General features: G+C 39.2%; 1 protein-coding gene across 1 annotated transcript in view; it reads left to right on the top strand.

The window, feature by feature from the left end:
* Positions 1-8,231, top strand: part of LOC140804426 (uncharacterized) — a 32,200-nt gene extending 23,969 nt beyond the window's left edge. The window contains exons 12-17 of the mRNA XM_073160450.1: positions 6,166-6,258; positions 6,338-6,403; positions 6,927-6,973; positions 7,181-7,289; positions 7,384-7,880; positions 8,012-8,231. Coding sequence (XP_073016551.1) covers positions 6,166-6,258; positions 6,338-6,403; positions 6,927-6,973; positions 7,181-7,289; positions 7,384-7,880; positions 8,012-8,231 — 1,032 coding nt within the window. The remainder of the gene's footprint in view (positions 1-6,165; positions 6,259-6,337; positions 6,404-6,926; positions 6,974-7,180; positions 7,290-7,383; positions 7,881-8,011) is intronic.
* Positions 8,232-12,197: the final 3,966 nt, after the last annotated feature.

Below are 12,197 nucleotides of genomic sequence, written 5' to 3'. Positions count from 1 at the left end.
AGTGACAATGCTAGGGCCAAGTATAACCATTTTCTTCAGGGCCTCAATCAGGAGATTTATGATCGGGTTGTTGTCTGTGATGATCCGACATCGTATGAGGGCCTTGTGAACCGTTGTCGCCAGGCTGAGGGCAGTTTGCTGAGAGGTCGAGCCATGCAGTCTGCTCGTCCTATTAGTTCTTTGGGTCCCCGCACCCAAGCATTTAAGAAGGCTGGATCTACTTCTTCTTCCTCTGGATCTGGAGGAGTTCACCATTTTGGGAAGAAGAAGGGCCCGTGTCAGCATTGCGGGAAGGATCATCCGACGGAGCGTTGTCGCAAGGTTGCGGGTGCTTGTTACAAGTGCGGTGAGATGGGCCACATGAAGAGAGATTGCCCACAGACGGGCGGAGGATCAGGATCTGGTTCTCAGGCTTCAGTTCATCAGAGGCCACAGCAGGGACAGTCTACTCAGGGTTCTAACCTCCGACCGCATACTCAAGGGCAGGTCTTTGCTCTTAACCAGGATCAGGTTGCTGAGGAGAACGAGAGATATCGCAGGTGTTTTTCTATTATGTGGATTACCTGCTTACGTTCTCATTGATACTGGTGCATCGCATTCATTCATATCTGCGAGATTTGCTAAGCGTCATGCGTTATCTTTCACTTCTTTGGACGTTGTGGTATCTGTTTCCACACCGATGGGTCATTCGGTGCTAGCTAAACGTCTAGTTTTGGGTTGTCCTCTAGAGTTTGAGGGTAATGTTTTAACTGCTAATTTGATGATTCTTGCGATGGAGGATTTTGATTGCATTCTGGGAATAGATGTGCTGACTGTGTTTAGAGCTACTGTGGACTGTTATCAGAAGTTTGTGCAGTTTCGTCCAGTTAAGGGCGACAGTTGGTTTTTCTATGGAGAGGGAGCGCGACCCCCGATGCCTGTGGTTTCTGCTCTGAAAGCCTGTCGTGCTTTAGAGTCGGGCGGGGAAGTCTACCTTATCTATGCTATTGATTCGTCCGCAGATAGTGTCGGTATCAGTGACATTCCAGTGGTTTGCGATTTTCCGGATGTTTTTCCCGAGGAGATTCCTGGTTTTCCTCCCGTTCGGGAAGTGGATTTCGGCATTGATTTAGTGCCAGGCACGGCACCAATCTCTAGAGCTCCTTATCGTTTCGCTCCATCGGAGATGCAAGAATTGAAACAGCAGTTGCAGGACCTTCTTGACAAGGGGTATATTCGATCCAGTGTGTCCCCGTGGGGAGCACCAGTTCTTTTTGTCAAAAAGAAGGATGGTTCTATGCGGCTCTGCATAGATTATCGGCAGTTGAATCGTGCTACGATAAAGAATAAGTATCCATTGCCACGGATTGATGATTTATTTGATCAACTGCAAGGTACCTCTGTGTATTCCAAGATTGATTTAAGGTCTGGTTATCATCAGCTTCGAGTTCTTCAGGGAGATATATCGAAGACTGCATTCAGGACCCGGTATTTGCATTATGAGTTTTTGGTTATGCCTTTTGGAGTGACGAATGCACCAGCAGTTTTTATGGATCTGATGAATCGGGTATTTCGGGATTTCTTGGATAAGTTTGTTGTGGTGTTTATAGATGATATCTTAATCTATTCGCATGATCAGCAAGAACACGTACAACACTTAAGGATTATTTTACAGACACTTCGCGAGAATCAGCTTTATGCGAAGTTGAGTAAATGTGAGTTTTGGATTGACAGGGTTGTATTCCTTGGTCATGTCATTTCTAGCAAGGGAGTTTCAGTTGACCCGAGCAAGGTGCAAGCGGTATTGAACTGGTCGCGTCCGACGACAGTAGCCGAGATCCGCAGTTTTCTGGGATTGGCTGGGTATTATCGCCGTTTCATTGTCAACTTCTCTCAGATTGCTAAGCCACTCACTCAGCTCACTCGGAAAGATGTTTCATTTGAGTGGACATCAGAGTGCGAAGAGAGTTTCTTGGAACTTCGCAGACGTTTGACATCTGCGCCTGTTTTGGCTTTACCGTCTGGATCTGGTGGTTTCAGTGTTTACACCGATGCCTCTTTACAGGGACTAGGGTGTGTTCTGATGCAGAATGAGCATGTGATTGCTTATGCGTCGAGACAGTTGAAGCCTCATGAGGAAAACTATCCTGTTCATGATCTGGAATTAGCAGCGATCGTTTTTGCTTTGAAAATCTGGCGCCATTATCTGTATGGTGAGCGATTTGAGATTTTCACTGATCATAAGAGTTTGAAGTATCTGTTCACTCAGGCTGAGTTGAACATGCGTCAGCGTCGTTGGATGGATCTACTCAAGGATTATGATTGTGAGATCAAGTATCATCCAGGATCTGCGAATCTCACGGCCGATGCTCTTAGTCGCAAGGTGAGATTGTCTGCTCTTCAGACTTGTGCTGTATCTGGGATTATTCAGGATTTCTGTTCGATGGGATTCAATTGTAAGCACCGGAAGGGAACGGAGAGTATCCGTGTAGCTACTATTTTGTCTGAGCCAGTTTTGTATTCTCGGATTAGAGATGCTCAGATGTCTGATTCTAATGTTCAGAAATTAGCTCGGTTGGCTGATGGAGATAATACTTCTGGATTCCACTATCAGTCCGAGGGTCTTTTGTGCTTATCTGGTCGTGTTGTTGTACCGGAAGATGACACTTTGAGGGAGGAAATTTTGTCCCAGGCTCATCGTAGCAAGTTGAGTGTTCATCCGGGGAGCAACAAGATGTATAAGGATTTGAGGACTCGATTTTGGTGGAAAGGTATGAAACGTAATGTTTATCAGTATGTCTCCAAGTGCCTAGTCTGTCAGCAGGTGAAGGCTGAGTATCGACGACCTGGAGGTTTGTTGCAGAATCTTCCTATTCCGGAGTGGAAGTGGGAGCATATCACGATGGACTTCGTGACTCACTTGCCTATGTCTGTGAGGAATAGAGATGCTATCCGGGTGGTAGTGGATCGGCTTACTAAGTCTGCCCATTTTCTTCCGTATAACAGAGATTTCACTTTCGATCGGATGGCACGGTTGTACATTCAGGAGATTGTACGGTTTCATGGTGTGCCCGTGAGTATCGTTAGTGACAGAGATCCTCGATTTACATCTAGATTTTGGGGCAGCTTTCAGCAAGCTTTGGGCACTACCTTGAGTTTAAGTACTGCATATCACCCAGAGACTGACGGTCAGTCAGAGAGGACTATTTGTACCCTTGAGGATATGTTGAGATCTTGTGTAATGGATTTCGGGCCAGCTTGGCAGGATCATCTGCCACTGATAGAGTTTGCATACAACAACAGTTTTCATAGGAGTATTGGTATGTCTCCGTTTGAAGCATTGTATGGTCGACGTTGTCGTACTCCTCTGTTCTGGGAGGAAGTCGGAGAACGACAGGTCGAGGGTCCAGAATTGATTCAGCAGGCCATGGACAAAGTTCTTGTGATCAAACAGCGGATTAAGACTGCTCAGGATCGACAAGCGAGTTATGCGAACACCAAGCGCAGACCTCTTCATTTTGATGCAGGCGAGAAAGTGTTTCTCAAGGTATCACCTTTTCGGAGGATTCTGAGATTTGGACTCAAGGGTAAGCTATCTCCGAGATTCATTGGTCCTTTTGAGATCTTAGAATGTGTGGGAGATTTGGCCTACAGATTAGCTTTGCCGCCGTATCTGTCTAGTGTTCACAATGTGTTTCATGTGTCCTTGTTAAGACGATACGTAGCGGATGAGTCTCATGTTTTGCATCCGACAGAAGTTCAGCTGAATCCGGATTTGTCTTTTGTGGAAAGACCGGTTTCGATCTTAGACCGGAAGGATAAGGTACTGCGGAATAAGACTATTCCTCTTGTCTTAGTGCAGTGGCAGCGCCGAGGTACTGAAGAAGCTACTTGGGAACTAGAGAGTCGCATGCGGTCAGAGCATCCAGAGTTGTTCTAGTTGTAGTATCTTCAGTTATGATTGTAATTTCAGTTGTACTTTCAGTTGTAATTCATTCTTAAGTTGAATGAATTGTTGTTCAGAATTGTCATTCTTCAGACTCGATTTCGCGGACGAAATCCTTTTTAGGGGGGGAGAATGTAGTATCCCGATACCTAATTTGAGTTAATTATTGGATTAATTATATTTCGGTGGGATCGGAAGGACCGAACCGGGTTCGGATCGTCCGATCAGGGTTCGGATCGTCCGAGACAGGTGGCTGAACACGTGGAAGCCATGCAGGGTTCGGATCGTCCGATCAGGGTTCGGAGCGTCCGAGACAGGTGGCTGGACACGTGGAAGACATGCAGGGTTCGGATCGTCCGATCAGGGTTCGGAAGGTCCGAAGTGTGCCGGATCGGATCGTCCGAAGTGGATCGGATCTACCGATCGTTGTCTATAAATAGAGGCGCGAGGCTTCACTTTTTACTCGCCAATTCCGAGTGTTCCATAGCGTTTTAGTCGTTTCTGATGGGTGTCTAGTCTTTTCCCGAGGTTCAGGCACTAGCGGGGAGCTACTGGTTTTGTAGCGGAGCTGTGCTCTAGTTGGGAGCTAGCGGCATCAGTGGGCTGACTGCGGATGGTTGGACCCCGTTGGCCGACGGTGGTCAGGTCACCGGTATATCCACAGGTTTATTTTGGTATGGGAGCCACCTCCTGGTGCGACGGCGCAGAGTGCTACATACCTTGACGTCATTTACCAGAGCAGTATTTCGTTATACCCAGATCCTGGTATCCAGTACATTTTGCATACATGCATGTCATAGTCTTGTATACTCATGCTTTCGGTGCTGAGCGTTTTATGCTCACGTCCTCGGTTTATCTCTGTTTTGGACACCCTATTCGATGGGGCAGGTCTCAGGTTGGACGGTCCAGGAGGGAGTGGACAGGGAGCTGGCAGAGGTTGACCTGTAGTTGTTGGTATTTGTTCTTGGTTTTTAGTTCGATCTGGTTGTTTAAGTATTTTGTACTTGCAGATTCGATTGGGTTGCATTACTGTTTTTCCGCTGTTTTACCTGATTCAGTTTTAAATGATTAGTTTTGCATGCTTAAGTTCTGATTAGTAGGTGATTCTGGAACGGGTCACTACAGTATTATATTGATATCTTCAAAATGCATCAATTTGGAACGAAGAATTGAGGTATGTTGCGATCGGGTAACATACGACAGGTATCTGTATTATATGATATATTTTGGATTGATTGGATTGAGATTATGTGTATATATGCCTTATTTGTTGATTGATGTGGCATACATGACATTGAGTTGTATATCGATGTATAAAATAAATGTTTTGTTAACACACATCATTTTATGCATACATCGATACATGACATGCACGTTGAGCTATGATTCTTGGATACCTTGATATGATTGGATTGGATTCCGGGGTTTTGAACACAATCGCTATGCCGGTATTATATGACCCGTAAAGCATAGACAATTGTGGCCCCATATGATTGGATATGAGATGTGGGATTTGATGACGTTTTGCCGACGCTATCATACGTGTATTCCCATATTGGCCGGTGTGCCAGCTCGAGCATTGATTTGACAGCGATTTGATTGATTCTGACATGTGCTCAGTGGATGGGCATATTACCCGATACCTCCTCGACATACATGCATTGCATACCATATATCATTATTTAGATATCTGTGGTATATATGATTGGTTGTTCCATACGGAGCTTTGCTCACCCCCAAGGGAGGTTGTTGTTGTCTTTGTGTGTGGACAATGACAGGTACTCCAGGATATCAGGAGACCGAAGATGGTGCTTCTGGAGGGAGTCGCAATTTGAGTTGAGGTTTCATGTCTTGTTCCCAATATATATGTATATGTATCTATATACCGGGGCATGTCCCGAGGATATGTGATATTTGTATGTGATTGGATTTGATTACGTGTGGGCATGTTTTATGATATTAGTTGAAATACTATTTTTAGTATTCAAATAAAAAGATTTGGGCTCATTGTAAAGGAAATTTTAAACTCGTTTTCCGATGTAATTAATTAACCCTAATCAGATAGTGTGTTATAATAACGATTAGGAGCTAAGGGCCCCACAGTGTTAGTTCAACAGATATTAAAAATTAAAAAAATCCATGTTAATTGCTTTTGTTATCAAGTAATGCCTTAGCAGAAAGCCTTGAGGTTGAAAAGCTTGGTAGCCCTCCAGATTATTTGATCAGTTCATGTATTACAGGACAACTCAATGAAAGCGTGGAATTTAGTTGGGAAAGCACTAAGGGAAATACACATTCCTTCAAATACTCCTGGTTTGAATAGCTCCTCAGATGTATGCTTTTACTTTTCATGTTTACTTTTGTTTTAAATTTTCATATTTGTTTCCAATAGACTCTAGATTTTCTCTGCAGGTTCCATATGTATATGATTCTTGCTTTGGTGTGGCAGTATCTCATGGGAGCTTGGCAATTGCTGTGGTATCATATTCCATCCGTCCATTCTCTTATAATTTGAATGTCCATGAACTTATCCTGAATATTGTACTAGTTTTTCTCTCTTGTCAAATTTTAAGTCAAAAAAATAAACTCACTCGATGTAGCGATTCAAGATTTGAAGAAAAAACTGAATTCTATTCATAGCATTTTGAGAAAAATCTTAGATAACATACCATCCAAAAAATTGATTTTTTACTTCTCTCATATTATGTTTCAGATGAGATTGGTCAATATCTTGCTTCTTGCCCTTTACAAAAATAAAGAAAATTTACTGAAAATAAAAATAAAGAGGAAAATAGAAAGATCGAAATTTCATCTCTCCGGAACAAGAGTCATATAATAATACCTAGGAAAAGGAGCTTAGTTGACTGAAATGACTCTAAGCAATGGAATCTCTTGATCCTTTTCTTGCACTTGGTCACCTTTTACCTTATGCTGAATAGATGTCATTGATACCCCTATACTTAAATCTAGTTATAAGAAGTTTGGTGTCTGTTATTTTCAGGCTCGAAGATTTGATTCTGATTTATTAAATCCCATGTACCAGGAAAGGTGAACTTTTAAAATTATATTTTCTGGTAACAAATTATGAAATAGCAACTGCCATGTGGATAGATGCTTTCAACAAACAAGCACCCACATTTCTTTAAAAGAAAATTTTGATGATTTAGTCAAAAGGTGAATGGAAGCAATAAGAACTAACCGTTCAAACAGTTACCTATGTTTGATTGACCAATAAATGTTATTGTAATTTTACAGAACTCAAAAAGCTGCTATCGAGTTCCTTTGGATTGGAGGGCAGCAATTGGACACTTCCTCCAATATATGTTTTGATATTGATTTCGGTTCATTTCCTGGTTTCCCTGAGGTAGAATTAATTTGGTGGGAAAAAAACATATTATGGTCTTTGAGTCTGTGTGGGAGTTTCAGTGGGCTTCTGAACATTTGGGATATTGTGGCAGCCCTCGTGTCTTCCAAACAGTCGATACCAAACAATGCAGACATATTCTGCAGAAATGGTTGACATCTTATTTTGGATCCAATTTTGGCATTTTACTACGTTCTTGTCTACGGCATTTAAAATTTTGCCCACTCTTTCAACCCGTAAGTTGCACCTCATCAATGTAATCATCAGGCATGTTGTGCTTAAAAATGATGAGGTGAGCGAGAGTAGAAATCACCAAGACTTGGAAAGATTCAGTAGTGCCATAGAGGAACAGACAAATGTATGGAAGGAGTTGCAGTTGTGCTGTGAAAATGAACTACGGAGAAGACTTGTTGGTTTATATTTTTCTGCCATTTTAGATCTTCTGTCAGATGTTCCAACAAATTTTTGCGATGTTGGCTGTTGGCGTCCTGATGAATGGCCACAACTGGAGCACTATATCTCACTTCATGAGAAAATTGTCGAGGATTATTTAAAATTTCTTGCTGCCAAAGTTGGTAAAATTAAGAAGAGGTAATTCATGATGTTCTTATCTTTGTTGAACTTCTTTTGGTTCATCCATGCACACATACATAGAATAGCATCTTAAGATACTGTATCAATCTATTAGTTGAAGGCTGGTTCCATTCTTGCTTTATTAACAGGAGAGAGAGTTTTGAATATGAAGAACTTTGCAGTTTTTGTTCAACAATTGTGCCATTTGAATCAATAGAATACGCCATTTGTTCGGGAGTGAAGAATGGCAATGGAGTTGATCAAACCCATAAGCTACACCGGTGTTCTGTATCTATGCAACTTTGCCCTGCTAAATATTCCTGTTTTGCATGTGTTGTCAAAGACGAGCTTCAAAGTTGGCACCTCTAATTTTTTTCACGATGCCTTTATACCCTTCCAATTTTAAATCTTTTTTCGAATCTTCAACCTTCAATAAATCTTTCTCACCATGTTGTCCCTTATGTGGGATACTTCTACAAAGATTACAGCCTGAATATTTACTCTCCCCATCTCCAGTATAACGAAATTCATCTTTAAAAATTGTCAATGAAAAGTCGCCCTCTCGACTGAAATCCTCAGACAGCAGCCCCTTACAATCTATGATTTATGACAGGCTTCTATCTCCGTCAGCAGGTCTGTGTTTCCAATTTTTCCTTCTGCGGTGCTTCTGTGAAAATCCACTGATATGTCCTATACATAATAACTACCATGGAAGGATGTTTATTCTATTAATTGGTAGGAAAAATATGGTTGGATATTTGAATTTCCAAGTATTTTGTATTTGTTAGAGTAGGTGTCCGGCGAGCCAACTTGTGGCTTGGGTTTTTATTGGCTCTAATGTAAAACGATCTTTATTTTAATAATATTTTATGGTTTTGTACAATTATGACATTTACTTTATAAGTTTACTCATGTAAGCTGCATACATAAAGTCTTTTGGTGCTTGTGTGAAAGTGACTTAAGTAAAAATGCTTCTTGAAAACTTTTAAAGAAAATGATATATTGCTTGAAAACTTGGTAGTTTACAATAAGAGCTTCACCCTATTTATATTAATCCTATTTATACTAGTAGCTTTCTACAATGAAAGCGATACATATCAACTCTCTAGGAGGTTCTAAGATCTACACTATTCTAGTTAATTACATTCTATACTATTCTAAATGATTATTCTATGCACAAAAGATTTCACGGAAAACTTTTAATTGATGAAATATGGAGAATGTTTTAGAAGTGTTTGAACCTCTACAGAGCACCTATTTAGAAGTTTTTGGAATGCACTAAAAGGTTCCGGTTCGTGATATTCTGCAACATCAATGAGTTCGAATTAAAATCTATTTATGAAATATTGGTTGATCACTTTGCAAATAAAAATGCTAAAAAATCAATTTTTTATAGTTAATTGTAATAGAATGTCATTATTGTAAAGCTTAGTTTATGTGTTTAGTTAAGAAAATTATCTTTATAGTGTTGATTATATATTGAAAATTGTGACATTGAAACAAAAAATATTGATCTTACATTGAAAATTGTTAAGTTGAACAAAAATTTACTAACATTAAAAAGAATGCTGCTATGATGTCGAAAAAGTTAATATATTCAGCGTCGCATCAGTAATTTAACCAAAATAACCGAACACTGATAGTTAGTGTACAATGACCAATATTTAACCTGTTAATAAACTAAAACTCAAAATAAACAATATTGGCTGATTAAAAAAGTTATTTTCCATAAATTTAAACACCAACACCTACTCAGAGATGACAATTTTCCCACGGATTTGGAGACCCACGGGGAAAACTTGAAACGGGGATCGGGGCGGGGAATCCCTGTACCCACGCCGTGCTGCACCATTAATATTTTTGAAATGGGAACCGAACCCGAACCCGAACCCGAAAAAACGAAGATCGTGATAGGTATAGGGGTAGGGATGTAATTCAAAGACTAGGATGGAGATAACAAACCCAACTCCACCCCATTGTCATCCCTCCACCTACTACACACTTTGTCACACAAAACCCCTTGTGACACCTCTACTGCCACGTGTTGTGATTTGTGACTATATACTTTAATGTTTTTAAGAATCTATCGAAAGGAATTAACTTTTTCACAAAACCCCTTGTGACACCTCCACTGCCACGTTTTGTGTTTGTGACTGTATAATTTAATGTTTATCCGAATCTATCAAAGAATCAACTTTTTCATCTTTAAACGACTTTTTCACATATTCCAACTGATTCATTCGTGTAAGCACACAAAATCTTCACACACGTGCAAAAATATCCCAATGATTTAACCTTAACTTTACACTTAAACTAGCCGACATACACATTGTGTTTATTTAATATAATATATAAATAATTTAGCTCATAAATCATATGCATACTATATACTGATAATATTTTTTTTTCCAAATATTTAGTTTCTTTATGATTTTTTTTCTAAAACAATATTTTTAAGACTTGATTCATTAATGATTTGCAACATTATTAGTTCAGGAAAAGGTAGACAAAATTTGACAAAGTTGAAATCATTCATGAATCCATGGAATGAAATCTTCATATCAATATATGATGGGGTAAATGTAAAAAAAAACATTTGTTTTGTACTTTTGTATGACAAGTCTTACACCTTAATTTCGTCGGAAAAAAAACGATTATCCAATTTTGATTAAAAAATAAGGTATACATTGGTCACTCTATTTCGAGACATATATGTGATGTTATAGGTCACGTTTCATTGGTATGTGCATAGAGATATTCAATCATACAAATGTGTGATCATATGATGAGTCACTGGACAACCTTCCATCCGACTTTCCAACTGGTTATTATTTATCGAGTAGATTAGTCTGCAGTTAAGGTTTTATATCATTAGTATTTTGATCCGAGACAACATAGATGATCTACGTACTAGTGCTAGACTTTGACTCATTTATCGACTCCACGAGGGTCATCAGATGGCGAGGTTCAGTATGGTATCGACATACATAGGAGCAGATGCATTGTGGTTGATGATATGTATAAGCTAGAAACCGTATATAGGATCTGCTCGGATGGTATATCTTGTCGATTAATTTTCCGAAGACTGAATTATATATTCATTAATAGGTTGTGTTAAGGCCACAAAAATTTATAAATACTACAGCCCAAGAACTCGAAATTTTGGGCACATCCAATAAGTTTGAACCCATTCAATGACTTGATGACAACCTATAATGACAAATCTCAAAAATTAAGCCATGTCCGTATTCATATTGTAACACCCAATTGATGGCTACATTATAGCATTAAATAAGCTGCTTAAAAGCCTTAAAACGTTCACTAAGGCATCCGCTCAACTTCTCTCTTCCCAACTATAAGTAAGATCCAAACTATAAGTAAGAGATCAAACCAAGATAAAAGAACACCGAAAACCTCACAAAAATTCAAGAAGAAAAACTGCCAAATTCGAGGCTTTCAGCAGCAGATTTCGTGGCATTATTCTGTCCATTTTCGAGTAAAATTTCTAGTAGCAACCAAATACTATATTTGAACTACAATCTAGCAACTCATATTCACGTTTGGAATCAAGAAAGACCAAAGTAATCGGGCTTATGTATTAAAAACGTATATACACGTATGATATTCTATACACGTATGATATTCTATGTTCCATTTTTGAACAATTTCGTTTGAGCATGATTTATTCGTTTATGTCTTGTCTAAGCTTTATATGTTCCAAACATTGATATAATTCAATAAAAATTTGGAAAGCTATTATAAGATATGACCGCTATATGGTAGGATTATAACTGTTATATGACCTCTATATGATGAGATTATAATCATTGTATGGCCTCGTCACTTGAGTATTAACATATAGGGGACATATATTAGTAAAATCGTGGAAATTAGATGAAATTTCAATGCTTCATGTTCAGGATATGATTATGATACGTTATGTCTTCCGTTAAGAAATGTTACGTTTAGAAAAAATATATGTATTTGTTATATATATCCGAACAATCCCCACTTGCTGAGTGTTTCCCAATTAAGTCACCCTTACCTCTCTCCCTATACAATACCAACAAACAAGTTGATGGACAAATCATGAGACGTCTGGAGCTGGTGAAGAAGCCACTTTCCAAGAAAGATTATTTTCATATTTCAATTGTCATTTTACGTTTTAAGTTTTACTCTTCTGCACTATTTGATTTCTTTCATGTTGTAAAGACAATGACGGATTATTTTATAAACTGGTTTGGTTATATATTGTATTACGAGCATGTTATTTTAAAATTATGTGATTGTTAAAAAACGAATGTGTCTGTACACCTAGGTCTCAGGACATGACAT

This window comes from Primulina eburnea, chromosome 1, assembly GCF_022965805.1.
Source record: "Primulina eburnea isolate SZY01 chromosome 1, ASM2296580v1, whole genome shotgun sequence".
In the NCBI taxonomy this organism is placed as follows: domain Eukaryota; kingdom Viridiplantae; phylum Streptophyta; class Magnoliopsida; order Lamiales; family Gesneriaceae; genus Primulina; species Primulina eburnea.
Note: the sequence above shows the minus strand (reverse complement) of the source record. Positions and strands in the feature narration are given on the sequence as shown.